Source organism: Bactrocera tryoni, chromosome 5 (genome assembly GCF_016617805.1).
Source record: "Bactrocera tryoni isolate S06 chromosome 5, CSIRO_BtryS06_freeze2, whole genome shotgun sequence".
NCBI lineage: Eukaryota > Metazoa > Arthropoda > Insecta > Diptera > Tephritidae > Bactrocera > Bactrocera tryoni.
Window position 1 is genome coordinate 49,269,355 of NC_052503.1, and position 27,339 is coordinate 49,296,693.

General features: G+C 35.9%; 5 protein-coding genes across 7 annotated transcripts; 3 read left to right on the forward strand and 2 right to left on the reverse strand.

Annotated features, from left to right (window-relative positions):
* The first annotated feature begins 296 nt into the window (after positions 1-296).
* LOC120777645 (SURF1-like protein) lies at positions 297-1,982 on the forward strand. Its single transcript, XM_040109096.1, has 5 exons — positions 297-548; positions 605-726; positions 805-999; positions 1,059-1,226; positions 1,286-1,982. The coding sequence occupies exons 1-5, from the start codon at positions 351-353 to the stop codon at positions 1,494-1,496; spliced, it is 894 nt and encodes a 297-aa protein (XP_039965030.1). The 5' UTR covers positions 297-350; the 3' UTR covers positions 1,497-1,982.
* On the reverse strand, positions 1,534-10,577 carry LOC120777644 (UDP-glucose 6-dehydrogenase). The gene is made up of 5 exons (XM_040109095.1): positions 10,104-10,577; positions 3,479-3,617; positions 2,730-3,379; positions 2,347-2,661; positions 1,534-2,271 (listed from the first exon to the last, which is right to left on the reverse strand). Exons 1-5 carry the CDS (start codon positions 10,269-10,271, stop codon positions 2,095-2,097), a joined length of 1,449 nt encoding a protein of 482 aa, XP_039965029.1. The 5' UTR covers positions 10,272-10,577; the 3' UTR covers positions 1,534-2,094.
* Positions 10,578-12,391: 1,814 nt separating this feature from the next.
* LOC120779072 (cilia- and flagella-associated protein 52) lies at positions 12,392-17,203 on the forward strand. Its single transcript, XM_040111209.1, has 10 exons — positions 12,392-12,756; positions 12,832-13,041; positions 14,011-14,114; positions 14,189-14,616; positions 14,676-14,854; positions 14,979-15,208; positions 16,108-16,324; positions 16,379-16,616; positions 16,681-16,824; positions 16,898-17,203. Exons 1-10 carry the CDS (start codon positions 12,542-12,544, stop codon positions 17,126-17,128), a joined length of 2,196 nt encoding a protein of 731 aa, XP_039967143.1. The 5' UTR covers positions 12,392-12,541; the 3' UTR covers positions 17,129-17,203.
* On the reverse strand, positions 17,156-18,629 carry LOC120779070. 3 transcript variants are annotated; one of them, XM_040111208.1, is made up of 3 exons: positions 18,274-18,629; positions 18,088-18,216; positions 17,156-17,438 (listed from the first exon to the last, which is right to left on the reverse strand). In XM_040111208.1, exons 1-3 carry the CDS (start codon positions 18,548-18,550, stop codon positions 17,203-17,205), a joined length of 642 nt encoding a protein of 213 aa, XP_039967142.1. In that variant the 5' UTR covers positions 18,551-18,629; the 3' UTR covers positions 17,156-17,202. The 3 variants fall into 3 exon arrangements, with proteins under 3 accessions (XP_039967142.1, XP_039967141.1, XP_039967140.1); XM_040111207.1 differs by having other exon boundaries at positions 18,088-18,219; XM_040111206.1 differs by having other exon boundaries at positions 18,088-18,629.
* A 4,775-nt stretch (positions 18,630-23,404) lies between these two features.
* LOC120777948 (putative serine protease K12H4.7) lies at positions 23,405-26,479 on the forward strand. The gene is made up of 9 exons (XM_040109560.1): positions 23,405-23,499; positions 23,848-24,204; positions 24,325-24,512; positions 24,575-24,810; positions 25,224-25,359; positions 25,420-25,558; positions 25,628-25,929; positions 25,994-26,163; positions 26,227-26,479. Exons 2-9 carry the CDS (start codon positions 23,944-23,946, stop codon positions 26,346-26,348), a joined length of 1,554 nt encoding a protein of 517 aa, XP_039965494.1. The 5' UTR covers positions 23,405-23,499; positions 23,848-23,943; the 3' UTR covers positions 26,349-26,479.
* Positions 26,480-27,339: the final 860 nt, after the last annotated feature.

The following is a 27,339-nucleotide window of genomic DNA, read 5'->3' on the forward strand; positions in this document are numbered from 1 at the left end:
TCAATAAAAATAACAATATTAATTTTTTTTTTAGGAAAATGCGTATTAATATAAAGATAACCATAACTTCATAAAAAATAGTGCAGGCGATTTTTCTATATGAATCTGTATGATTTAAAGTTTTATAGTATTTTCTAAAAAAGCAAATCTATATTCAAAAATTATTAAATAATACATAACTGTTGTTATTGCAATTTATTGATAGACATTTTATAATTTGTATTTACAATTTGTTTATTTTAAATCAGTTGGTAACTGCAAAATTATAATCAGCTGATTGTGTTACCGGCGAATGCAACTACAATAAAAAAATATTATTTACTGTATGTTGTGCAACGAAAATAATAAAAATGTTAAGAGTAGTTAAAACTACAATTAATTGGGGATCTACTCCAATTAAATTAGTAGCAAAAATTGGAGAGAAACCTCCTACATTAAGATTGTTTTCAACAGGACACCAAAGATGGCAATATTCTCGGGGAAACGGATCCACTACTGTTCGCTATGAGAGTAACAAAAAAATAACGCCTCTTGGCTGGTTTCTGTTAGTAAGTTATTCCTTCTCAAAATTATTTGAAAATCTCTAAATATTTCATATAATCAGCTCGCGCCTGTGTCCACATTTGGTCTAGGTTGTTGGCAGGTGAAACGTAAAGCTTGGAAAGAGCAACTAATAAAAGACTTAGAGCTGCAAACGCAAATGCCGCCAGTACCTCTACCGGATAAGTAATATTTAACTACATCCACATTATAAAAAAAAAAAAAACAAAGTATTTAGATTTTTAACACATATATGTTTCTCAGCTTTTCTGAATTGTCCGCCATGGAATATCGCTTGGTTTCGGTACGCGGGAAATTTATTCACGACAAGGAAATGCTTATGGGCCCTCGTTCATTTATACGTCCCGATGGCGGAGAAACGGCTGGAGGTTTATTCTCCCAACGTGATACGGGTAATGGCTACCTTGTAATAACACCCTTTAAATTAGCTGACCGAGAGTAAGAAACCTAAAATTTTTATATTATGTGTTATATTTCTTGACCGTTCGTGTTTATAGTGAAATAATTTTGATCAATCGGGGCTGGGTGTCGAGAAAACACGTCAAACCGGAAACGCGTATTTCGGGTCAAATAGACACTGAGGTGGAGTTAACTGGTGTGGTACGCATGGGCGAAAGTCGCCCACAATTCTCTCCAGATCATAAAGGCGGCATTTTTCTCTACAGGTGAGCATTGCATTCCTCAAAAATAGTGAGCATTATATACATATATATTTTTGTTTCAGGGATTTGCCAAAAATGTGCGCATTAACTGGCGCATCTCCGATTATGTTAGATGCCACCTATGAGTCATCTATACCCAACGGTCCCATAGGTGGACAAACACGTGTCACCTTACGTAACGAGCATTTGTCGTACTTACTAACGTGGTTCAGCTTATCAGCAATTACTTCCTATCTGTGGTACCGTCAAATAGTTAAGAGGATACCATTTTAAAAGTCGCTTACAAAATACAGTTTCAAAAGTAATATAATTTATTGTTTATACTTTTATTATATTCGTAAAATGTACTTAGTTACTGCACACATACATAATTGGAATTTCACGCATATTTCAATGTTTTTTTTTATTGCAAAATGAATTAGAACGAGCAAAAATGCAAGCTCAGTGCATGATTTTATGTATTCAGAAATACCTTTATGTAAATTGAACACAATACAAAATTGCATTCACTTATGTAAGTACCGTTGGCAGGAAATGATATAACTAATTTCGCCACGCATGGTGGTATGAATAGAATGGTTGTAGTATGCATGGCGGTTTTTAACGGCGACGCATTTAAACTTTAAATATGCTTAATACAACGTGTTGTTTGTGTTATTATATAAAATACATTTTTAGACGTATACATGTACACACATATTTAGTCAATATTTACAATGATAAATGTTACAGCAAAATAAATACTGTATATAGGCTACACTTTAAAGTGTTCGGAAACATTTTTTCGTTTTGTTTTTCAGCAACTTGGCGTTTCATTATCAACTTATTTGTCACTTCACTTGTGAAGACTTTGCAAACATTTGGCTTAATTCTACAATTGTGGCACAGTGCCCCAGGAGGGCATTAAACCGTTTCGTTGATAGCGTTTGCCAATTGTTTGCACGTGGAAACCGATCTGTTGCAAGTTCTCATGATCTAGAATTTTACGTCCATCAAATATATATGCTGGCTTCATCATTGACTGGTAAATTCGTTTATAGTCTAATGTCTGTGAGTGGTAGAAAAAAACCGTTAATTCACCACGATATTTCAAATACTCAAATTGTACTGATTAAGAGCTTACCACAAATTCATCCCACTCGGTGCAAAGCACAATCGCATGTGTGCCACGCACCGCGCTATAGGGATCGCTATGTATTTGCACGGCCTTTTTGACATTTTCCGGCGATTCCGTTACACACGGATGTGTTAGATCGTCGATTATTTGCTCGGGTTCCACCTTTGGATCGTAAATGTCCAGCTTGGCGCCCTCCTCCAGCAGTGTTTTGCACACCGTTATGGCTGGCGTTTCACGTGTGTCACCAGTGTTTTTCTTGAAAGCGAAACCGAAGATAGAAATGCGTTTATCTGAGACCGTATTGAAGAGACTCTCAATGATCTGTATGCAAATTAAAAGAATATATGTAAAATGTCATTTGCAAGAACCATCTAGCTATTGAATATTACCTTTTGCGAAAACCGCGACTTCTGATACTCATTCATGTCAATCACTTGTTGCCAATACGCCGCCACTTCCGGCAAATTGAGACCCTCGCATATGTATACCAAATTCAAAATATCCTTCTGGAAGCAACTACCACCAAAACCCACCGACGCTTGCAAGAACTTCGCGCCAATGCGTGAATCCAACCCCACTGCACGCGCCACTTCAGAAACATCCGCGCCCGTAGCCTCGCATACAGCCGACAATGAGTTAATGCTCGATATGCGTTGCGCTAGGAATGCATTTGCCGCTAATTTCGATAATTCTGAGCTCCAAGTGTTCGTTGTGAGTATATTCTTTTTCGGTATCCAGTGTTCATAAATCCAGGATAACTTTTCAACCGCTTTGTGTCCCTCGGGCGTTTCCTCACCGCCAATTAGCACACGATCGGCATGCACCAGATCTTCAATGGCTGTGCCTTCGGCAAGAAATTCAGGATTCGAGAGTATATCATAACGAATGCCAGGCCTTTGATTGGCATGCAGTATATGCATTATACTCTCGGCAGCGCGCACTGGTACCGTACTCTTCTCCACCACTATCTTATTCGATTGCGCGATCTCAGCGATCATGCGCGCCGCACTCTCAACATACTTCAAATCGGCAGCACGACCTTCGAATTTTAATAAGTTTGATTATTGGTAATGTTTTAGAACTATAAACAAACATATATGCTTGTACTTCTTAGTATTAGCCAGACATGTATACATACCCTTGCCGTTGCCGAAGTTTTTTGTTGGCGTATTTACCGATATGAATATCAGATCGGCTTCTTTGATGGCAGTTTCGATATCAGTGGAGAAGAACAGATTGATATTGCGGCATTTTTTGACGACATCATCTAAGCCAGGCTAAAAATTAGAAAAAAATGCAATTTAATAATTAATGATTTTTTTTTGCTAAAAAGAAAAGCAAAAAGTTGTTATCAAAAATAGTTTAATTGGCTATTAATATTACATTAAAAGGTAATAAAATTGATATTTATTACATGAAATATAAATTTATTAATATATGTATGTATATATGTACATACATATGTACATATGAAAATACAATATTTTGTACTATGTATGAAGACCAAACTATTACAAACCGCAATTAAACGCTTTTTGGGACAAATAGTTCAACACGATTTTAGTACTACATATGTATATACATATGTATGTATGTATGTATGTACATGAGCACCTTCCTATAAGCACAAAAAATTCAAAAGTCAAGGGTCTACGCGTTTAAATTATTAATAAATGGCCAACAAATCTGAATTGGCGAGCACACAGCCAAACAAACCAATGAGGTTCAATTAACAATAACGGAAACGTGTACGAAATATAAATGAATTGTTGCGTGAAAAAATCAAACAAATTCTTAAGTGGGAATAACGCCACACGTCTCTTCCCATGACTTTGCGCACATACAGGGTGTTAGGCAGCAACGGCGCCGAGTGGCGGTTTTTCGCTGCTCATTTAGAATATTGTCTGTACAAAAATTTGTATTATTGACTTTGCGTAAGAAATTGTACATGGATATATACAGTTATATAAATATGTATGGTATGTACATATGTATGTATGTATGTATGAGCATATTCTTTGTGCAAAATAAAATTGCATATTTAGTTGTAGCTGCAATTATGAATACGAATACCCGCACGAAGTCGTTACTAAATAATATTCTGCATACATCCATATGTCTTTGTAGGCAATATAACTACTTTGTAAACTTTTACGTCTAACTTTTTCAAGTACATACATATTTACATATAGTACTTACATATGTATGTGTTTGCAGTAAACAATTCCAGCTGAAGATAAAATACTTCATGAAAGCTACATTTTCGATTCGTGCTGACTAAGAACGCTTAAATGTTCACATGCAAGTACCGGAGCGTGTTTGTATGTATGAAAGTGTGTTTCGAGATACGTTTAGGAAGTGACCATGTGAAATTATTTCAAGTGAAACGCTTCGTAAAAGATTTAACTGAGTACTTTTTCTTGCAAAAGCAAAAGCGCTTAAGTAAACAGAGTACTTGTATAGAATCTATGTATGTATGTATAAAGTCAAAATAATGGCCAGATAAAGCAATGGAACTGGTTGATAATAAAAGTTTGTGTTAGCTAGAATATGCATAGAAAAGCGTGTGTGTGCGCGCGCAAAAGATACAATGCATACCAAAGCGGAAATGTGTGCGTAATTAGAGAAACTGCTCTGCGATAAGGCATCCATACGCAACACTGCTGGAAATTTAGTTAAATTTGATATGGCACTCATTTTGAAGCTATTCTAATAATTCCATGAAATTTATTTATACTTATGTATATACATATGTATGTACGTATATATATGTATGCGGGATAACAGTTTAGCGAGATTATATAAAACGTACAAAAAGCAAATTCTTTTCTTGAATATTTTAAAATCATAATCGATTTTGAATGGAGTGATAGGAAATGAATCATGATTGTTTTGGTTACATATGTACATTTGACCCGAACTGGTCCATTTAAACTGCGAAACCGCAAATCCAATCGATAAAAAATGCAGATTTAAAATTATTTTGGTAAACCCTTTTCTTGTTAGTGTGAAGTTTGGTCTCTATATGTCAATTAGCGTTTGTTTAAAAGCTATTTGTTTACGACTCAAAAGTTTGTGTTTGCGAGTTTCCGAGAAATTTTGTGTGTTCCAATAGAATCACGGGTACGGAATCGTTGAATATGTTGCAGACGTATCAAAAGACATGAATGTTTTGCAAAACCGGCGTCGAGTAGAGGTTACAATCTGATGCTTGACAACGTAACTGAAAACATTAAGGTCAAACTGTTGAAAAACCTAGCGTATGGAGCTCCAAAAAAGAGCCGGAACCGAAAAAACTCAATATTCGCTGAATGCACTGAAGGTCATCCCAGCCGAGGCTCATAAGAAGTGTAAGGAAACTTGGATTAGGCGTGGGCATGATTAACTGGGTTTTACGGCTTCAAAGCTGTTTTAAGTGTTTTAAAATAAAAATATAGAAAGAGAATTTTAAAGATCTTAATATTTGTATGTTCTTATGGAAGTATCTAATGCTTTAACATTCTCGTATATATTTGTTTAAATATATATGTATGTATGTGTACTTATATTGAACGGGCTATTCATGACATACGACTTGATTTAGTGCAAAAAGTACTCGAAAATGGGGTTCATCGAATTCGTTCATGCAAAAGAAGTCGTGGAGGCCACTTGAATAATGTTATATTCAGAACTCAATTGTACTTCAGTTTAAACAAAAAACTTCGGAATTTCCTTAACAACTACTACTACTATACGTATATTGGATAATTATGTTGGTATACTTTATCAACCATATAATTTTCTTGGGTAAATTAAATTCTACCTAAAAATAATTTACTACAGTCTAATAGATTATACGGCGGTATCAATTATATAAGCCGTGTATGTGTGCATGTGTGCACGTATATATTTTATTATCAACATTTCTAGTATATAAGAGCCAAATTATTAACAATGATAGATAACAACAAAACATTTATACATTAATACTATAATACCGTGAACTATAAGCGATTGCATTAAATTTATGTCGAATTAGGCTAAGCGGAATAGAAATTTCGGTTATTGAACTTGTAGAAAGATCGCTAAAATGTATACGCCATAAAAATAATTCATTAACGATTGACAATAAACAATTGATAGATAATAATAAAAGTGGCAACGCTCTAAAGCTAACCATGACCTACGTAAATACAAGTCTCGACTAAATACCAGTGTAAAAGTAACCTCCAAACTCTTAATGGCCTGGATTTATACACGGCGAAGGACTGTAACCTTAAAGCATTTTCAAGAACTAATTATTAAAAGAATTACTGTTACTCTTATTCTTCTTGTGATTAATTTCAGTATGTTTTATTTATTTATTTAGACTTGGTGCTTCCGATGCATCCGCTGCTCGATTGCAGCACATACATACATGTGTATGTGCATTTATGTAGTTTTTAATTGCTGTTATGTTGATCATTATCAATTGCCGTAAAACAAAAAAGAAACCAATTAATAAAGAGTTAAGTTGTAAACGGAACCAAACTTTATATAAAAATATGTTGCGCATCGCACTTTCATCGTTAGACCAGATTGTGATTGAATTATAATAATAATTAGTGATTTATGTTATTAGTCATAGACTTAATTAGTTTTATAAGTATAGTTTGATTTGTGTCCGTGATATTTACTATATGTCAACCCGCTGAACTCAAATGAGCTCACAAGAAAGTTATAATAAATAAAAACAAAACTGCAGAATTGTGGACTTAACAAAACTGCTGTGTCAATAAAAATGAAATTTAGCAATAAAAGTACACGCAAGAATTTATAAAAAAATATGTTCTAGCCATATACGTCAGTACTAATATAATATTATTGCTATTACATATTATTATTTTATTGTTTATCTTTATCAAGCTAATATAAACTAATATTTGTTATGTGGGGAAACACAGTTCTGTATTACGTACTTACATATATTTGATTATAAAATATTAAAAATATTTGAATAAGCAAAACACAAATGAAATACATATTGAAATATTTTTATAATGAAAACAAAAAATATACAACTTTTATAGTTGATTTTTAACGTATTAAAAACGTCATTCTACAAATATAATAGTTTTTTTTTTTTTAATTTGAAATAACATAATATTTTGTCTGTGTTGCATACAGCTTTATCTTAAAAAAAAATATTTATGCTGTGAAGGCATTGCAGCACTCGAGTCAACTAAACTTTTGGCACACTGTATGTACATATGTATGTGTGTACATATAGTACTTATTTGTTTAAAAGAATTTTATACCCAAGAAGTTTAACAATTAATATACATACATATGTATGTACGATTATACCTGACATTGATGACTTCAATGAAATATTGATGATCAACTATTAAGTATGACGTGTATCAAGGCCGTACTTGGTTATGCTTGGGTTTTAATTATAAATATAAATTTGTATTTTACGGCACTTAACTTTATTTGATTTATATGTATGAAAAATTACATAATCAATTTTTTTTGCCACTTCTAAGGCTAATAATTTGCTTACTCTATTGGGATAATAAGAGTAAATATATGTATGTATGTACATATATGTTGTAATAAGATTTATTATATTTGTATGTATGTACTACTATGCGTATGTATTTTTTTACAAACTACTACTAACTATAAAATGATAAAATTTGTATTTAAAATTATTATATAAATAAATGACAGTGAGAGTTGTGCATATACATATGTATTTGATAATACTATTATAAATGTGTACTCTTAAAGAAAATTATTCGTGTTCTGTTATCTTCTAATGTGTTAATCACTAGACATCTCACAATTACTTACATATGTATGTAGATATATCTTTATAATTTTTTGTATTGTACAGAGGAGGAGAATGAACAATAAATCATACTTCAAAGGCCCTGACCTGTAATGCTTTTAGCTATGTATACATACATGTGTATATATGTGTATATGTATAAATTTGTTGTAAATTAAATATTGGAAAAAACTTTAATTCCGGCGATGAGGTGATTTCTAGTTATTAAAAGACGACACATTCTCATAGTACCCAAAACCTTACATTTTTGTTGAAACTACATGTGTATGTATATTTGAAATTGTGTACAATGTACAAAACAATGCACTTTTTTTAGTTCATTGACTCAGTGCTCACATGTGCTTGAAGAACTTGAATTGTTTATACATTTGTATATTTACTTACATACATGCCTCCATAATAACATATTTTGTTTGCTTTCTGTACCTCATTCTCGCATAACTCTCTATTGATCACAATAAATTTCACAGATTTATCCAATTTTTGCAAACTTATTTATTTCATTTCGCTTCCTCTTTCTATAAAATTTTTTGCCGGTGCTCTACTATGTGTATAGGTTTTAGTACCCCCATGTTTTATATTTTTTATACTCTTGCAACATGTTGCTACAAGGTATAATAGTTTTGTTTACCTAACGGTTGTTTGTATTACTTAAATACAATATGTATGTATAAATAATGAGGATGACGCGACGAGTTGTACTCATTAGACATTAGTGAAAATTAATATATTTCAATGAAGCTTGATGAACATGTTCCTTGGCAAAAAAGTAAGGACAAGATCGTAGATGGGCGTAAACGGACCACTCCCACGTCCACAAAACGTCATTATTCGAAATAGATACAAATCGATTGAGAATGATTTAGTATAATTATCGCTTTGATAGCAATCTATTCAGGATTTCGTCGAACAATGAAGTGGAACCTTTTCGCTACATTTTCCAATATTGCCAACACCTGAAGATATATAGCCGGCAGGTATTTTTGAAAGATGCAAAAGTATAAAATGTTCGGTTACATCCGAACTTAGCCCTTCCATTATTTTTTTCTTTGTTATGAAATCAAAGCACGTTTTATACAGTTAACATGCAAATTACAAGAAAAAAGAATTTGAAGACTTAAAAGTTAACTAGGTGAGAGCATTAGAAGTGGATTGACAAAAGAAACACCAATTAAATACTTGGGAACAAAAACACCTGAACGCGAAATATCTGTTAATATTTTAGTTACCTGCATACATATTAAAAAAATAAAATACATATATATGTATATATGTACCTTTACGTTTATCCTTATCAGAACAGAAAACTCAATTTACTAATATTTATTATTAGTTTAAGACTAATTATACTACACGCGTTAAGAACACATTTGTAATGCGCTGAATTGAAAAAAGATAACAGCTAAGTGCTGTAAATAAACAATTTTATTTTAACAAAAAACATTAAAAAAAATATGTGTATCTTAATAGTTAATTTTGCACAAACGCAATTTTGTTGTTAAGAAAGCAGAAAAGCAAAGATTGCATTGAGATTATTATGTGTCATTATTATTATATAAGCAGGATAGTTAAATTAAATCAGTTTAAATTTTGGAGTAAATGAATTTCTCGTTAATCAATTTTACATAGTTCATAGCATATATGTACGTATATACATATGTATGTACATATATGTAAGTATCTTAATTAAAAGAAGCAAAACACATGTTCCCGTGACATTGACCTTACTGTAAATAAGCGCTAACCACGCCAAACAGTCAGAAATCAAAGAGATGCTGACTGTGGTACTTAGTCAGCTTTGAATCACGCACAACAGGTTTTTAATCTTTTTAAACATATTTACAAAATTATGTTCTCTTTTTGAATACAGTATAGTTGGCAAATCAATTCAGTGTTTGTTTACTAAACTGTTAAAAGGTGTTTTGTGATTTGATATAAAAAGACTTACCTCATAAATAGGCAATTTTTCAGAATTCCATTGCGCTATTCTTTCGGAACTTCTATCCACTACCGTGACCTGTATATCGGGACACTTAAGCGCCATAACCGCACAAGTCGGGCCACCAACGTATCCAGCACCGATACAACACACTTTCATCACGGTTAATGTATCCATTTTAGTTGTATATTAAGTTAATTATGCACTTTATTTTATACACTTTAAATTTGCAAAAATTGCACGTTTTTTAATTGATAAATGCAAACGAAGTTTTCTTATATGCAACTGTGGAACTTTTTTGGCTTTAGTTTTTTTTCAGGAACGCTCAATTCATTTGTGCACAATTATTACGCGCTCTGGCGGTTAAACAAATGTTCACACCTTGTTGCTCGTCACAGAATAAAAGAATTAAGCACGAGCATTTTTATTTATTAATTTTTCCAAATGCTTTTGTGCAGGCGTTTCGTAGTTCTTATCTTAATTTTTTTCTTGTTGAAAATGACAGCTGCCGGGTCTCTCCTGAAATGTAGTGACTTTTCTCTCATCAACTAAACAGGGTTGCTAATGCAGTTCTTTAAAATGTAATAGATTGGTTATACACCGAAAGAATGAACTAAAAATTTATAAATGCTTGAATTGACTTAACATATTAAAGTTTTCTGTATGCTAACTCTTTACTGCCGTCCCTATATTAACGCGGCATCGGCAAATTGCTGTCAAAAACTCATCATACCCATAGATTTTGTATGACGCAAACCTAAATAAATGCAGCAACAAAGCTGAGGTTTGAAAAATTCGATTTGGACAGCAAGTTAAGAAGTTATTATTGCATTTTTTTTTGTAATTGAATTCGATGTTTAATGCTTGCACAAATGTATGAAAGTATTATTAATAAATTTATTCGTTTTGCATTGTATTTCTTTTGTACTAATTGTATAATTTAAGTCAGAATTTCAAGAAAAGTTTCCGCTTTATTTACGGAAACCGCTTTGGCGTCAATTCGCCGCTCAACGCTTCTATTTAGGTATGCCAGTTATATGTTTAGGTTGTTGTTATCATCCAACGGAAGGCCAAAAAAAAACTTGCTCTTTCGACGGAGTCGGACCATAGGGAGAGGGTTGTCAGATGTGTAAGGTTAGTTCGGCATGCAAAGAGGTGGTTAGAGTCATGCGGGGACTTTTTGCATGCTGGACATATGTTTGGTATGTGGGGGTCGATTTTGGAAAAGAAGGAGTTTAACCTGCTACGGTATAAAGAATGAAGCTGCGCAAGGGTCACTCTCGATTCTCGCCGCAACTCGAGCTCATCGTCTGCAATGCTGGTGGTTTGACTCCAAGTACGCTATTCTTTGAGAGGGAGTTGGTGAAGGTGTTTATGGCGATCAGCGGATGTCTTAATTTTGTTGCGTCCGAAGTCTGTTCGACGTCGGGTACTTAAGGAAAGACCTCTTGATGTTCCTAGGAACAGTTCCAGTTCCGCTTCAAGCAGGCGACTGCAGGAATGGTTTGTATGGTTCCTACGAAAAAACCCCAGCAGAAACTGCTTCGAGTGGAGTTCATTTTGCTCCTTTACTGGAAGCATACGAGTCTCACTGTGTAAGTGTTCGATATATGTATATTGTTGGAGGTCGTAAAAGTATTGTAGGAATGTTCTCTTGGTGTTCCAAGGAGGAGGTTCCACTTCACCCTCTAGATGACTGCAGTTATGATTTCTAAGCAAACTTCTGCTCTTTACAAGAGATTGTACTCTCAATTACAATTGTATACAAAACAAAGGTTATTGAAAGGTGAGTTCTGAGCGGCATTGCTACCTCTTGACCAAGAAATAGGACACCGATGTTGACGGTCATATTATTTATGTATACTCACACTTAAGAACTGCCCTCTGGAAGAACTGAGCTGCAGCCACACTCTCAACTGAATCATTCAAGCAAGCAGTGCACCCTTAGGCTGTTTACAATTGCTTTTCGTTGTACATAACGGTTAAAGGGGTGCGAGTATTCAATGGTCTTACATTTCCGTTATTCATAACGGCTACTGCATTTACAATTCGGTGGGATTTCAGTATTTGTTTATTGTTTAGACAACCAAACAACTTAACGAGGTAACCATGTCAGACCTTCTATTCCGGCTATACCAGGTCATGTTTCAATATCAATTTGAACTTTTATTGCACAGTAATTATACACCTTGGACAGTAAAAAAAAAACAAAATAAAGACAATTTCAAAACATTATGTTGAATTTAAATTGAACAGCATTCTGACAACTTGGAAAACTTTTCACATTTATACGTTTTTCTAACATATCCTACAATTGTAGAAAATATATACATATTTTTGTGTAAATACATTTATTTTGCTAAAATACATATATCTTTCCGCTCACTGATTTGGACGGTGTTCAATATTTTAAAAATTAATATAAAACACTAAAGAAAACACACGAAATGTCTGATCTGTTGGTTGAAGTGAAAAAATTGGAGCCGCGCGCTATTTTCGGTGCTAACGGTAAGGTCGAAAATGGAGTCCAGTTGCATCCCGACAAGGTGAGCATGATATACTCGCTTGGCAACAAAATCGGTATCGCGAATACGCTGAATAATAAGCAAGAGTTCTTAAGTGGACACACACACGCCGTCTCCTGCCTGACCATCAGTAAAAGGTATGGAAGAATAAGAGAAACCTTTATATTTAAATAATATTGTGATTTGCAATATTTCATAATTGTGCGCGGCAGTGGACAATATTTAGCTTCTGGACAGCGGAATCACATGGGCTTTCCGGCTTACGTGATTATGTGGGATTTCGCCACACGCAAGCAATTGGCTCGTCATGATCTCCACAAGGTTTTGGTACAATCGATTTCCTTTACGGCAGATGAAAAGTGTCTGGTGTCTGTTGGTGGAAAAGATGATGGCACCGTAATTGTGTTGGACACTGAAGCGCGGTGAGTTGTTCGATTAAAGTCATGGATAATTAGAAGAAAATGTTTGCAAACATATGACAAAAAAAGAAAGTATTTAAGCAACAATTTAGTCGAAAGAAATTCTTAGTACTCTTTTTGGAGTCCAGAATTAAACACGTTAGAGGTTTACAGGAAGAGGTTGGCTTTGACTACATGATACGAGATGTATTCAATGGCTACTTATGTATAAGTCTACAAAAGTAAGAGGCAAATTTTAGAAAAATGGAAGTTGGGATTTATTATTAAATTTTAAATGTATTGAAAACTCCGCTTTCTGCGGGTCTGTAGGTGTCCGTGGTCATAACTTGCTCTTTCGATTAAAATTTCTGCCTGATTTTTCAAAAAATATGGCGCAGCGAACACAGTAGATGGAGTATACTCAGCAGTTTGTAGCATAATTCGACCAAAAGGGTTGAGGGACAGCGGAAGTGTGAATCAGTGCATTGTCAAGGTGAAATACCACATTTCTCTTCTTCAGTAATTTAGTATAGTGGAGCTTTCTAACCTCGCACTTATGAATCGCAAAAATAGATGGTCATCATGTTTATTGGATGTAGTATTTCAAACAGGATATGACCCTGGTGATCTTTTGAGATGTATACAGCCTCAGCTAGTTTACGAACCTTCAATATAAAAAATAATGGCGGACCCTAACCAATATATGTATTTTTGTCATGTTTTTCCGTGGTACGACTTTCGGGACCGTAGCTCAACATACACCGACATGCGAGGAGAAAAACAGCGTCTCATTGATTTCCCTGTGCAACCTTTCAGCAAGAATTGAACACTCTACGCGCGATATTGGCGCTATCCCGTGGTGAGCCTAAGTGCTTCCTGGATACATACATATGCACATACTCAAACCCTGTTTTCGGGAACCCACACTGATTTTCAAACTATTTCATAAATTTATTTTTTATATAATTATTTTATAATTTTGTTCCGCCTTAGTACACCAATATGTCAGACACCGGCCGCTCGTTCAATATCCGGTAACGCACTCACCGTTTGCTCTCTACATAACAGTCCGTCTCATTTTATTGTCGCTGGTGATCGTAAGTGTCCATAGCTCGATGAATTTACTTTTAAGAATTATGTATATATATGATTGATGGTACCCTCTATGTAGGACATCTGCGCATGTGGAGCATTCAGCGGGAGCAGAAGAAACTTCATGTTCATGATATGCATGTGGGCAAGCTTCAACGCATCTATACAGGCATGCAAGTGGATGAGAAGGATGAATACCTCTACTTGGGCACAATGACGGGTGATATCGTCAAGGTCGCACTCAAGTGCTGCGATCCGGTAAATGTTACGCAGATCGGTATGACCGCGTCGATGTTGGGCGCTTTTGGAAAGCATAATCCGCGTAAGCCGTACGGCAAGGATTGTGAACGTTATGTCAATGGTGTGCGTCACTTGTGCATTGTGAAGAAGGGACTGATATTGGTTGGCGCCGGAGATGGCACCTTGGAGTTGGTGGAAGAACGGAAGGATGTTACGCTGGAAATGATGAAGAATTATCCTTCTCCAACTTGGCCCATATTTCGAACGGTATAACACAAAATACATGTCATTACATTGCATGTAAGACTTCCTTATTTCATCTCCAGCTCAAGCGCGCCAATGTATATGCTGCGGTGACATCTTTGGTCAGAACCAAAACAACAACCGATGAGTTCATAGTGTCTACCGATCAAAATGAAATATGGTTTCTGAATATTGTAAAATTCTCGTGTAAATTGTTGCGAACCTGCCATCGCAAGCCAGTTAATCAAATTGTGTTTCCCAAGTAAGATATCTGTACACCTTAATCAATATTGTTAATTACGTCACAGTTGGTTTGACAGATGTCACACTAACGAATACCATTTGACAGTTATACGTTGCTTTTAAACTACATTTTTTCTTCACAGAAATTTATCGACAGTTTTTGCCTCTGCTGGCTATCAGAGCATAAGAATTTGGTCGATCGGACGTTTACAGGAGATATTACGTATTATGGTCTATAACTTCAAGTGTGTTTCCTTACAGTTTGCCAACGATGGCAGCAGCATTGTATCTGCTTGGAATGATGGTGTTATTCGTGCATTTACGCCCATAACGGGACGCTTGATATATGCCATACCGAATGCGCATAATAAAGGTGAGCCTTATGCCGTAGTTTTATGTAGAGACTCTGAAGTGTGTTATCAGAACCCAGTCCAAGGGTGGTCTTTCATCGCGTATCACTCAATTGCTCCATTGCTATTTTCCAAAATTGTGTAATGAATTATCTGATCTACTCCTTAAATCTCTATTTTAATGTTTTTCGTACCGCTTTATTTGGGAGACCCTATTATCAGATTCCCAACCAAACTAGACAATATATATATATAGTAGATATTTTGTTATGCAAATAAGACAGAAAGACACTGTTCGGACATATCGGTTCGAAACGAAGTATTGGTTCGAGAGTATTTCTTTTGTCGAAGCTATATTAACCGCGGGGCACATACATATGGTATCAAGAATGATAAATACCATACTATATTATATATGCGATCGGTCAAGTTTATTTTGAAGTAAAGTTTTCTCAACTCATTTCTTGTATGACGTCACAAACTAATGTATTTTTCGCACAAAAGGTCTCTACAATAAGTAACGGACCCAAACTGTCATACTCACTATATGTAACATTCTTGTTTTTGGCGTCATTAAAGAAATGGAAAGAGAAGTCTTTTAAATCGTAAAAGGAATGCTTTTTAAACTTCCTTCATACCCCGATTAGAAAGTCCCCAAAATTGGTTCGGAAACTGAGCTTATTTAAGGATCAAATTTGAAGATTAACATCACTGAGCTAAGTAGTGACATAATTAGGGTATGCATAGCTCCCTCATCTGACATATTCAGAAGATTTAAAAAGTAATATAAGGAAAATGTCTCAAAGCTCCTACAAAGTTTAGCGTTTAGAGCTTTTAAAGTCAGGAAAATATTTTCCTGTATGTAGATAGATCGTATGAATACAGTAAAGGTATCCCTTAACACAGAATATACAATTTATAGGGTGCAGTGCTTTGCGGGTCTCATCGACTGGCCGCTTACTTGTCACCGGTGGTGTTGAGGGGCAAGTGCGTGTATGGAAAATTGAACCATACCGACAGAGCTTAATTGGCGTTTTAAAGGATCATTCTGGACCGATATCGTCACTAGACTTCAATCATTTGGATACTGAAATTATATCCGCTTGTGTGGATGGCTCTTGCGTTATTTGGGATGTAAAGTATGTGAAGTGCCTTAACAACCAACAACAACTAATTATGTTTATTTTCTCCAGTCGCATGACCCGTAAATTCGTCGTCACCTCTAATACACAGTTTATGTGTGCTCGCTACTTTCCGACCGGTGTTCAATTGCTCGCCTGTGGTTCCGATGGACGCATTAGCTATTGGATGGTTTACAATGGCAGTCTTATACGTGAACTTCACGGCACGAAGAAGAACTCGATCAACTTTTTGGACATCAATGCGACAGGTGATTACTTTCTAACGGTATCAAGTGATCAAACTGTTAAGGTTGGTGGTGTTTTGAAGATTGCCTTTAATATTATGTGGGAATGTGTGTGTAATGTTTTCGCAGATGTGGGACTATAATCGTGGCATAACGGTTTGTGCCGGCTATGAACACTCATCGCCCGTACTCAGTTGTGCTTTTAGTCCGAACGGTCGATTATTTGTTACCGGCAGTGTGGATGGTGCTATTATCATATGGGATGTGCCGCAGGTGAGTTCAAAAAATATATTTTAGAAAATTAAGTTTCAGATTGCTATTGAAAACTAAACCTTCTTCCTCGTAGGAGTTCTGGGGTAAGCCCAATCCTCCCCCACAAACAGCGGTGCCGGAAACTGTAAGCAAAGCCGAAGCAACCGCTCAAACTGCTCCGAGAACCTCAAAGGCTGAAAATATCGACAATCTCTTGAAAAGCTCGGCCAAGGACAATGTTTGTTGCATTGAATGCCCACCCATTAATATGAAACAACAACCGGATATCAATTGCGATTATATACCGGATATAAAAAAATGTTAATTTATTTTGTACATTTACTTGACATTTTGATGAAATATATTGTACATATTCGAAAAATAAAGACACATTCGCTCTTACTCGTCTTCATAGCCGCTATCAGGCAACGCATTGGTATGTGGATTGTGAAAGAACGATTTGATTCCATCACCCCAGGGGAAGGGTTTGTCACGCTTATATAGATGTGGCCACTTTTTGAATTCTGGACGTTCCGGATGGGTTCTCGTTGTGAGTATCAACATATTCAGCAATACGACAGCTGGTAAAACGGCGAATAAACAAATTTTTCGGAATGTTCCCGCCGTGCTGGTGCCTTGAATGATAAGTAATGGGTATATGTACATACCATATATAATATATAATTGTCGGAATTTTGGTTATTAAGTTGCGTTAAGGTGAAATACTTATTATTAAAGTATAGAAACAAGTTTTCACTATAAGAAAAAACAGTCGGTGAGGCAAATATATATATAGTACATTTCTAACCTCAAAAATCCTTTCATAGAACCATTCAGGTGCACGGTAGTCAACAAAAGTTATAGAAACCCTCATTTTACACACCTCAAATAAGAGAAAAACAGACGCATAGTATATCGGGGATCCATTTGATCAATGCTTAATTTCGTTATTGACCACGAACTATAAAGAACTTAGTACTCTTCAACTCGATAAAGTCATGATCTTTCGAGCTGTCAAACTTGTATAGTATTTGTAAACAAAACTTTTTCCTCTTTTGATCTTGAATGCACGAAGCAATATATTCATCGGTCAAAATATTTAGAGGGATGAAAACTCTATTCCTACCATTCTTTATAACAGCGATCCCTGCTTTATAATAAGAGAAGAAGTTTCGGATTCCTACTCTGACGCATTTGATAATTTAATATATTTAGTTTTTACCACCACTGACCGCAACCTACACAATTACAAATATGAACTTAAGTAGAGAGCTTTGAACATACCTTTTGTTGGCGGCTTTTTCTTTGGCTTGCAACTGGATTCTCTTACAGCGCCACCCAAAATTTCGGGTTTCTTGTCAGTTGTTGGTACACCGCCACATCGACTTGCTTTTGCATCTTTTCCTCCTTTTTCTCCTTTTTTAGATTCACATAGATCTAATTTTTCTATAGGTGCACATTTTGACTCACCTTTTCCATCTTTAGCGGAAGCGGAGGCTGAGGCCGCAACTTTGCTAGGCGGCGCACACTTTGACCCACTCTTCCCAGCGGGGGATCCGCCTTTGATAACGGGCGAACTCTTTGAATCGCCTTTTCCATCTTTGGAGGGGCCGGAAGATTCACCTTTACCAGACGGCGCACACTTTGAATCACCTTTTCCATCTTTAGAGGATCCACCTTTGCTGGCAGAATGACGTATTGTTTGAGTAAAAGCACGTAAAACGGATAATTTTGATATTTGATACATTTTGTTCAAATTGATATTATTGCTCCGAAAGTTATTTATACACAAGATGTATTGAGTAAAGAAAAAAATTGAATAAAGAAAAAATTGAAGTAAAGCTCCATGTCCACCAAAATGTTCGGTAATAATCATTAACCGCTTGAGAGCCACACTACTGTGTTATGATTGAATGGAGACTGAACTATTGGTAGCGCTTTCGTTCCATCGGTAATTGGAGTAGAGGTTTTACTATAAATTTATATATGTATTTAATGGAACTTAGAAGGATACAGATGCAATTTTTTTATTCTAACCATTCTTTAACTAAATTTGAAGGAAAAGTTGGTAATTCCCTCGACAGCGGGTTCTGTCCGAAATGGAGAAAAAAAAAAGATTAAAGATTGTTGTTTTTGCGATCTAATGTTGTTTGGTAAGTTGTAACATTTTTGACACAAACAATTTTTGGAGCCGGTTCTTAACCATAACGTGTGTCGTATGAGTACTTAAATTTCTGAGAAATTTAGTGATTTTATTCTACTAACTGAGGACTTATGTTTTCGAATGGATATTGGATTTCTATGGGGAGTTTTTAGGAGAATTCAAATTTTTATATAAAACAGGTGATCCAAGTAGAGGTACTTTTTTCAATAGCCTTTTTTTGACAGATCACGTGTGAGTCGTGTTCAGCTGTCATGTCATTTTTGTTCAGTACTGCTTGGTATTTCATCGTGGAAAAACTTACGCCTAAAGAACGTCACAAATTGTTCAACTTTATTATGAAAACTCACGTCCTGTAAAGAATGTATTCCTCGCGCTTCGCTCAACTTATGGTCGGCATAATTGGCCTACTGAGTATACTATTCGCAACACCAATCACCCATGTTGGGACCCAGCATTCATTACACAGGCCAACACTCAATTTGCTTCTTTGAATTTATCAACTGATTCTAGTTAATTTGGGTGCGATGAATTCAAATCTGTAATCAGTTTGTCTCTATCAGCTCTAGTTTTCATGAAATAGCTGTTTTATACCCTCCACTTAACTTATGGCCTGAAAACCTGATCTGTTTTTTTTTTTAATTTTGTCGGGTTGTGTTATTGAATAATAATCGACTGAATAAACCAGGTCTAGTACGCAGTAACGAAAATATACTAGCCGTAGCTGAGAGTGTACACGGACTGACGTATGGAACGACTTGGCGCATTTTATGGCAAGATCTTAAATTGAAAGGGTAAAAAATACAGCTTGTGCAAGAACTGAAGCCTCTGGGCTCTTAAAAAGTTCCAAGAAGATCCGACATTTTCGAGCCAATTCTCCAACACATCTCATTAATCAATGGATTTATTGAGAAAACACTTCGGTGAGCAGATTGACCACCAAGATCGGGTGCTATTACACCGTTTGACTTTTTCCTGTAGGGATTTGTAAAGTCTAAAGTAAATGCGAACAATCACGCTTCGATTCATCAAAACATCACGCGTAAAGTTAAAAATCGAAATGCTCGAACGGGTCATAAAAAATTGGACTGAACGGGTGGACCTTCTGAGACGTAGCCGCGGTCAACATTTGAAAGAGATAATCTGCAAATAATAAATGCCACATAAAGTTTTTAGAAGGGGGACCAGATCGACTTTCAAAGATGAAATTGAACTTGAAGAAATTTCGTTTTCATATCTGGAAAAGCTGAAGTCAAAAAGAGGATCGTTTGTTCTTATGTATGTAAATTTCCCCTGAATAAAAAGCTTATAGACCACAGAGATCTGCTTTGACCATAGGCCCAAAAGATGAATTTAAGTATGATTCCATATAATAACACTTTGGGATGATTTTTGCTTATGTTGATGTATCCTCATTAACAATATTTAAAAATTTTGTTTCAATCACGTCTAGTTTTTTTTTGTGACAGCTCCATACTACCAGTATAGAAAAAAATACTTCGACGAGTAGGTTTTCGCGCTAATAAACTTTTACTCTTTTTGACCACAGTAGTATTAATTTCTCACCTCATATACGTGCCTTTTTTAAATAATTTTTTTATACAAATGTATTACTATTGCATTCGACTAACTTATATCATATAGTACATGCGTTTGTCCCAACGTAAACATGCCACGAAAGTGTTCTTACCACTCCGACGGTTTCTGTTATGTGCGTGGCGAATTATAGTAAGTTTTGAACATCAGCGTCGTAATTTCCCGTCATTAATTGAACAGTGCTATTTATGGTCGACTATTTTGGATTTCCTGTTAGGAATCACGTTGTGTAACGTGTCTGAGACCGCTAATAGGTTGGGCTAAACAAAATCCCGGACATAAGCCATTTGCTATACCAATGATTTGGACCGAATTAAAGTTTTATGTAATTGATTGCTATTTTATTTTGACTCAAACAAAAGATCCAATCCCAAACACACTACCCCAAACTTGTCTTCGGCTAACAGACCCTACATAGTGCCGAGCTGCTAGTGCCAAAGCCTACAAATCGCATTTTAACTAGTGATCCGAGTAGAGGTTCTCCTTTCAATACATTTTTTTCACAGATCACGCGCGAGTCAGGTTATTTTTGCTCAGTATTGCTTGGCATTTCATCACGAAACGTCTTACGCCCAAACAACGTTTACAAATCGTTCAATTTTCGTAATAAAATTCACGTTCTGTAAAGAATGTGCTTCGCGCCCTTCGCTTCTTCCTACTGAACGTACTTTTCACACTCATCTTGAGACCCAGCATTCATTATTGGATGATATTCGACAGAATGGATCATGTCCAGCACGCAAGAACTCAAGCTGCTTGATCTTCTCAAGCGACATCGCAAGTTCCAAGAAGATCGTTTTTGAGCCAAATTTTGTTCACCGATGAGGCCCATTTTTGGTTCAAGCGAAATTGCCGTATTTGGGGAAAAAGAGAAACCTAAAGAGATTCAAGGGCTGCTATTTCATCCAGAAACAACGGTTTGGTGTGGTTTGTAGGCCGGTGGAATCGTCGGTCCATATTTCTTCAAAAATGATGTCGGTGAGAACGTAACCGTCAATGGCGACCGTTACCATGATAACCGACTATTTTATGCCTAAATAGCCTATAAGCTCGCGATCCCGGTGACATTTGGTTTTAACAAGACATACATCGCATAAATCAATGGATTTATTAAGCGAACCCTTCGGTGAGTAGATAATTTGACGTTTTTAGCCGGTTGATTGGCCACCCAGATCGTGTGATATCACGCCGTTAGAATTTTTTCTGTGGGGATATGTAAAGTCTAAAGTCTATGCGGAAAATACCGCCTCAGGTCTTGGAGCAAAACACCACGCGTGCTCGCACAGTCATAAAAAATTGGACTCAACGGGTAGACCTTCTGAGACGTAGACGCGGCCAACATTTGAAAGAGATAATCTTCAAAAAATAATTGCCAAAGAATGTTCTTTCGTAAATAGGAAACCTCAAAATGGATCACATCTGAAACAGAAGTTACCCAAACTCAGCGATGCAAAAATTAAAGAGGGAATATTTGTAGGTCCAGAAATACGGCAACAGATAAAGAACAAGAGCTTTGAAGAAAAACTGAATGATCAGGAAATACTCACGTGGAAATGTTTTGTGAACGTTGTCAAAAATTTTTCAGAAAATCATAAATATTTGATTCCAATTCGAGATACCAAGTGCAACCTGATCCTTCTCCACCTAAACTCTCCAACGGAGTGCATCCACCGGCAGCTACTGAACTGAAAACCTTCAAAGCTGGATCCATCCGGATAACGGGACCGAACCAGAGCAGCCGCTGTCTCTTGATTCGCTGAACTATATCAATGTCGCCGTATACCTTGTACAGCTCTTCGTTCCATTGACTGCGGAAAGGACCATACACCTTCCGCAGAACCTTTCTCTCGAACATTCCTAAGGCCGACTCAGATGATGTCATTGTCCCTGCCTCTGCACCAAATAGCAGGACGGGAATGATGATGGACTTGTAGAGTTTGGTCTTTGTTTGTCAAGTGAGGACTATACTTTTCAATTGTCTACTCAGTTCGAAGTTGGCCCTGTCGGCAAGAGTTATTCTGCATTGGATTTCGAGGCTGACGTTGTTGTTGGTGTTAATGCTGGTTCCAAGATAGACGAAATTATCTACGACTTCAATTCGAATCGACTATTTGTTTGATAACGGGAGATATTTCGTCATGCACTTTAGTGACTAGTACTCGTACATACAAAAAAAGTTAAAAATTTGGTGAGTAGTATTATTAAACCTTTGCCGGCCACCCCTAGACAACTTATGACTGTTTATCGATAAAGATTGGAGACAACAAAAATATAAAGACAGACTTTTTAGACAAACTCGAGATGGGAGTACTCGATCAGTCAATGTATTCGTCTGAATTGAAACTGAAAAATCCGACCCATGAGTTCATTGAAGCCATTAAAAGCCTTTCGTTAAAAACACCAAGCGTTAGACATACATGTTTTAACTCAAAAGGAGAATATTTTGAAGCCGATCATTAAGATTTGTATTCAAGTACGTGAAAATGTGGTTTTGGTAAAGGTTACGCATATTTCCTTTTAAAATAAATTAGCTGATCGGAGGCGATGTAGAATTCGTGGAATAGAAGAAGAAAGCTCGCTCAAGCTTCTAGCAGAGATCCAAGAGATAATTTATTTAATGTAAATATTGGATTTTTTAAATACATTATATAATATAATAGTATATCACTTCAAGCATTTTAAGAGCGTCAAACAGAGAACTCCGTACGATTTATTGGATTTGTCTCTGTGCACTAAAATGTCGTGGAACCACCTCTCCGTCATCATAACGACACATGTGCGCATATATAGTTACTTTGATACATACTTTTATATTCAAGAGCAAATGTATCACGGAGAATAGCTGGAAGTGCCAAGAAAACCGCTCAGCTCATCATTCGTTTCGTAGACATCGCGTTAAGCGGACGTGCTTATTCGTAATTTCTATCGGATTTTGACAGGTAATAAGTAGTTCAACACAATTTTCTTTTTCCTTAGCAAATTATATTATCAAATAAAATCTGCGCATTTAAAACGAAAAGGAAAATCAATATTGCCTTGTAAGAGGACAAATTGTTGGTGCAAGCTTTGTGTTATTAGCGGTGTTTTGCTTTTAGCTGTGCGACTGCCATTTGTGCATAGTAATCACTATGTAGCGATAACCTCACTTAGTTCGTTACAAACAAGTGTATATAAATTTATTTCCCATAAACAACGCCAATGTGTGCTTGCGAGTAATTTGAACACTTTAGTTTATTGACACTAAAAATTTTAATAAATTTTGATTTACCTTTTTTGCTCTTTTACAGCATAAAATTACAACAAACAACTTCAATAAAATATATAACAACTACAACGATTGGCATATTTACAAAGACATTATTGTAGAACGGGTCGGAGGCAAGATGGGCACCGCAAATGGAGCCATTCCTAGGCACACGGCTTATCTATTGCGTTTGAGTTTTGTTTTGTTGTTGTTTATTTTCGCAAGTATTGATAAGACCAGTGCATTGGGTCGATTTCGTAATGGGCGTTACGATGATGGCTTTCTAGGCGAGCCAAGCAAGTTCGAGTCACTGCGACGCAAGCCAGAACCGGAAGACAAATGGTTTGAGCAGAAACTGGATCATTTTGGTCAAAAGAACAAGGAACTCACTTGGAAACAGGTATGTGTTATTGCGAATATGCTTATATACATGAATATTCACATATGTATGTATATGTATGTATGTATGTACATAAATATACTACATACTACATATAACTTTTTTATATTGTTTCCACAGCGTTATTTTGTGAATGATGAGTTCTATCGCAATGACAGCACAGCACCAGTTTTTCTGATGATCGGCGGCGAGGGAGAGGCCTCAAAACGTTGGATGTCCGAAGGCGCTTGGATTAAATATGCGGAACATTTCGGTGCGCTTTGTTTCCAATTGGAGCATCGCTTTTATGGTAAAAGTCATCCCACAAGGTGCTTAGTAAAAAGCTTTCCGGCGATGAAGTTTATATAATTTTGATTATGCTCTTTTGTAGTGATCTCTCCACGAAAAATCTGGTATATCTCACTTCAGAACAAGCGCTATCGGATTTGGCTAACTTTATACGCAGCATGAAGAAACAATACAACATGAATGATAATCAAAAATGGATAGTTTTCGGTGGTTCTTACCCGGGTTCACTGGCAGCTTGGGCACGTGAAAAGTTCCCTGATCTAATACACGGTGCTATAAGTTCAAGTGGGCCGTTATTGGCTAAAGTCGATTTTAAAGGTAAGATTAATATTTTTAAAAGAGTAATGTAGAGCTTACAAGAGTTTAAACTGTTGATGGATTTCGAAGTGTCGATTTCATATTAGAAATATCTATGGATTGAAAGTTCGACTAATTTCAATGATGCTTTTCTTTTATCGCTCGGGTTTTCATTTATGATTGCAATACAAGATTTTATAATATTTTAAAATAAAAGTACTCACTTCGATACATAAAAGATCTATAAAAAATCTATAAATAAATTGGAAGACCGCAAACTTCCTTGAAAATTAACCAAAAATAAAAGAGAGTATGAGAATAATAATGTTATTACATTTACAATTCGTAGAAAAATACTTTTTCGTTTTTGTGTTGGACTTTAGTATTTTATTTACATATGTACACCACTAAACCCCGTCTAAATATCTTTACAGAGTATTTTGAGGTGGTGAAAGCTTCCTTGGTCACATACTCTACTGATTGTTTGGAAGCTGTGGGTCGTGCTTTTGCGCAAGTCGAAATTTTAACACGTCACATGATCGGACAACGTAATTTGGATGAAAAATTCAAGTATTTAGCATGCTAATGGCTCAAACCTTCACATTTTTTAAACGTTTGATTCTCTTTCAGAACCTGCACACCTATCAAAGACTCCATAAATAATCCATTGGACATGTCCAACTTCTTCGAATCTTTGGCTGGCAACTTTGCTGGTGTTGTACAATATAACAAGGACAACAGACCTAGCGCCAAATATACAATCGATGATGTAGGTTTTTGAAATTGAAAATAATATATTTTTGCAATTAAAACATAACTGTTTAATAATCTTCAACAGCTGTGCAACGTTATGGTCAATACTACCATTGGTCCACCGGTTGCACGTCTCGGTGTGGTTAATGATATGCTTTTGACTGAGTCAAAGGAGAAATGTTTGGATTATAAGTATGATACAATGATTGCTGAGCTAAAAGAAATTTCTTGGGACGCTAAAGCCTGTAATGGCAGTCGGCAGTGGACCTATCAGACTTGCAATGAATTTGGTTTCTATCAAACTTCGAATAATAAGACTGACACGTTCGGTGATCGCTTTGCAGTTGACTTTTTCATTAAGCAGTGCATGGATGTTTACTCAGAGAGGTACCAACCCCGTTAACTACACACTATTTTCAAATTAAGTCTTTCCTTTAACTATCTCATATAGTATGGACTCGAAATACTTGGAGCAAGTTGTCTCCCAGACAAATAAAAATTATGGCGCACTGAAACCCAACACAACAAATGTGCTCTACGTACACGGCTCCATCGATCCATGGCATGCACTAGGCTTGACTAAATCGAAGAATCCGAAATTGCCCACAATTTATATCGAAGGTGTGTTAGCACCTATTACAGATGTATAACAATATCTTTTAATGCTTTCTTATTCGATTTTAGGTACTGCTCACTGCGCCAATATGTACGAACCTGCTAAATCCGATCCACCACAACTTGTAGAGGCACGTAATAAAATTATAAAATATCTTGCCCAATTGCTGGAGAACTTCAAGTTGGAGTGAGCCTAAATACACAGTAGAAAATAAGGTTTATTGCGAAGAATTATACGTTTTTATTTTACGCTGATACCAAATGAAATTCGAATGTAATTGAACAAACTCTATCGAATATATACCTTACTTGTAAATACATATATTTTTATATAAATATAAAAAAGTTATTTTTTTGAGTTATCTAAAATATTACCTTAAGTAATGGAAGTGGTAATTTCTCAGCACAGTAACAGTTTTTCGAAGGATCGCTACGAATATGGAATCAATAGAGAGTGGAAAAAAAACATAAAGTCTTTCGTTGAATGGCGTTTTGTAGACGTGGCAATAGTCCGACTCTGCCCAATTGCAATCCGTAGCCCTCGTGGATGCCAAGAAACACAAAGTTTAAAATATCTCCATTATTACTCAAGTTTTTAGAGACATACGTTCGGAGAGACAGTCACTCGTATTTCAACTCGTCTTATTATCCTGATCATTTATATACTTAAAAAAAAAGATAAGTGTAGATCTTGATTAGTTTTAGGTGAACAAAACTATTCTACTTTGGAGCAACATGTTGCGAGGGTATAAAAATTATCTTTATGATTTATTGATAAAACTTGGTAAAAATATGCCCTGACACTCTGATGAGGTATAACATCCATTTCCAATGTTCTCTTCTTCTTCTTTACTGGCGTAGAAACCGCTTACGCGGTTATAACCGAGTTAACAACAGCGCGCCAGTCGTTTCTTCTTTTCGCTACGTGGCGCCAATTGGAAATTCCAAGCGAAGCCATGTCTTCCTCTATCTGGTCTTTCCAACGGAATGGAGATCTTCCTCTTCCTCTGCTTACCCCAGTAGGCATTGCGTCGAATACTTTCAGAGAGGGAGTGTTTTCATCCAAACGTACGACATGACCTAGCCAGCACAGCCGATGTCTCTTAATTTGCTGAACTATGTCAAGATTTATTCTACGTTGGATTTCGAGGCTGACATTGTTGTTGATGTTAATGCTGGTTC

What these genes read in the sequence shown, in the direction of transcription:
- LOC120777645 (XM_040109096.1), top strand. Translation starts at nt 351, where the DNA reads ATGTTAAGAGTAGTTAAAACTACAATTAATTGGGGATCTACTCCAATT. An exon ending in CCAGTACCTCTACCGGATAA is followed by an intron (nt 727 to 804) that starts GTAATATTTAAC and finishes TATGTTTCTCAG; the next exon opens with CTTTTCTGAATTGTCCGCCA. An exon ending in TTTAAATTAGCTGACCGAGA is followed by an intron (nt 1,000 to 1,058) that starts GTAAGAAACCTA and finishes TCGTGTTTATAG; the next exon opens with TGAAATAATTTTGATCAATC.
- LOC120779072 (XM_040111209.1), top strand. Translation starts at nt 12,542, where the DNA reads ATGTCTGATCTGTTGGTTGAAGTGAAAAAATTGGAGCCGCGCGCTATT. An exon ending in ACCGAATGCGCATAATAAAG is followed by an intron (nt 15,209 to 16,107) that starts GTGAGCCTTATG and finishes TACAATTTATAG; the next exon opens with GGTGCAGTGCTTTGCGGGTC. An exon ending in TCATATGGGATGTGCCGCAG is followed by an intron (nt 16,825 to 16,897) that starts GTGAGTTCAAAA and finishes TCTTCCTCGTAG; the next exon opens with GAGTTCTGGGGTAAGCCCAA.
- LOC120777948 (XM_040109560.1), top strand. Translation starts at nt 23,944, where the DNA reads ATGGGCACCGCAAATGGAGCCATTCCTAGGCACACGGCTTATCTATTG. An exon ending in AATTTGGATGAAAAATTCAA is followed by an intron (nt 25,360 to 25,419) that starts GTATTTAGCATG and finishes ATTCTCTTTCAG; the next exon opens with AACCTGCACACCTATCAAAG. An exon ending in GCCCACAATTTATATCGAAG is followed by an intron (nt 26,164 to 26,226) that starts GTGTGTTAGCAC and finishes ATTCGATTTTAG; the next exon opens with GTACTGCTCACTGCGCCAAT.
- LOC120777644 (XM_040109095.1), bottom strand. Translation starts at nt 10,271, where the DNA reads ATGGATACATTAACCGTGATGAAAGTGTGTTGTATCGGTGCTGGATAC. An exon ending in AAAAATTGCCTATTTATGAG is followed by an intron (nt 3,618 to 10,103) that starts GTAAGTCTTTTT and finishes TCTAATTTTTAG; the next exon opens with CCTGGCTTAGATGATGTCGT. An exon ending in CCGAGTGGGATGAATTTGTG is followed by an intron (nt 2,272 to 2,346) that starts GTAAGCTCTTAA and finishes TACCACTCACAG; the next exon opens with ACATTAGACTATAAACGAAT.
- LOC120779070 (XM_040111206.1), bottom strand. Translation starts at nt 18,550, where the DNA reads ATGTATCAAATATCAAAATTATCCGTTTTACGTGCTTTTACTCAAACA. An exon ending in GAAAAAGCCGCCAACAAAAG is followed by an intron (nt 17,439 to 18,087) that starts GTATGTTCAAAG and finishes TTATCATTCAAG; the next exon opens with GCACCAGCACGGCGGGAACA.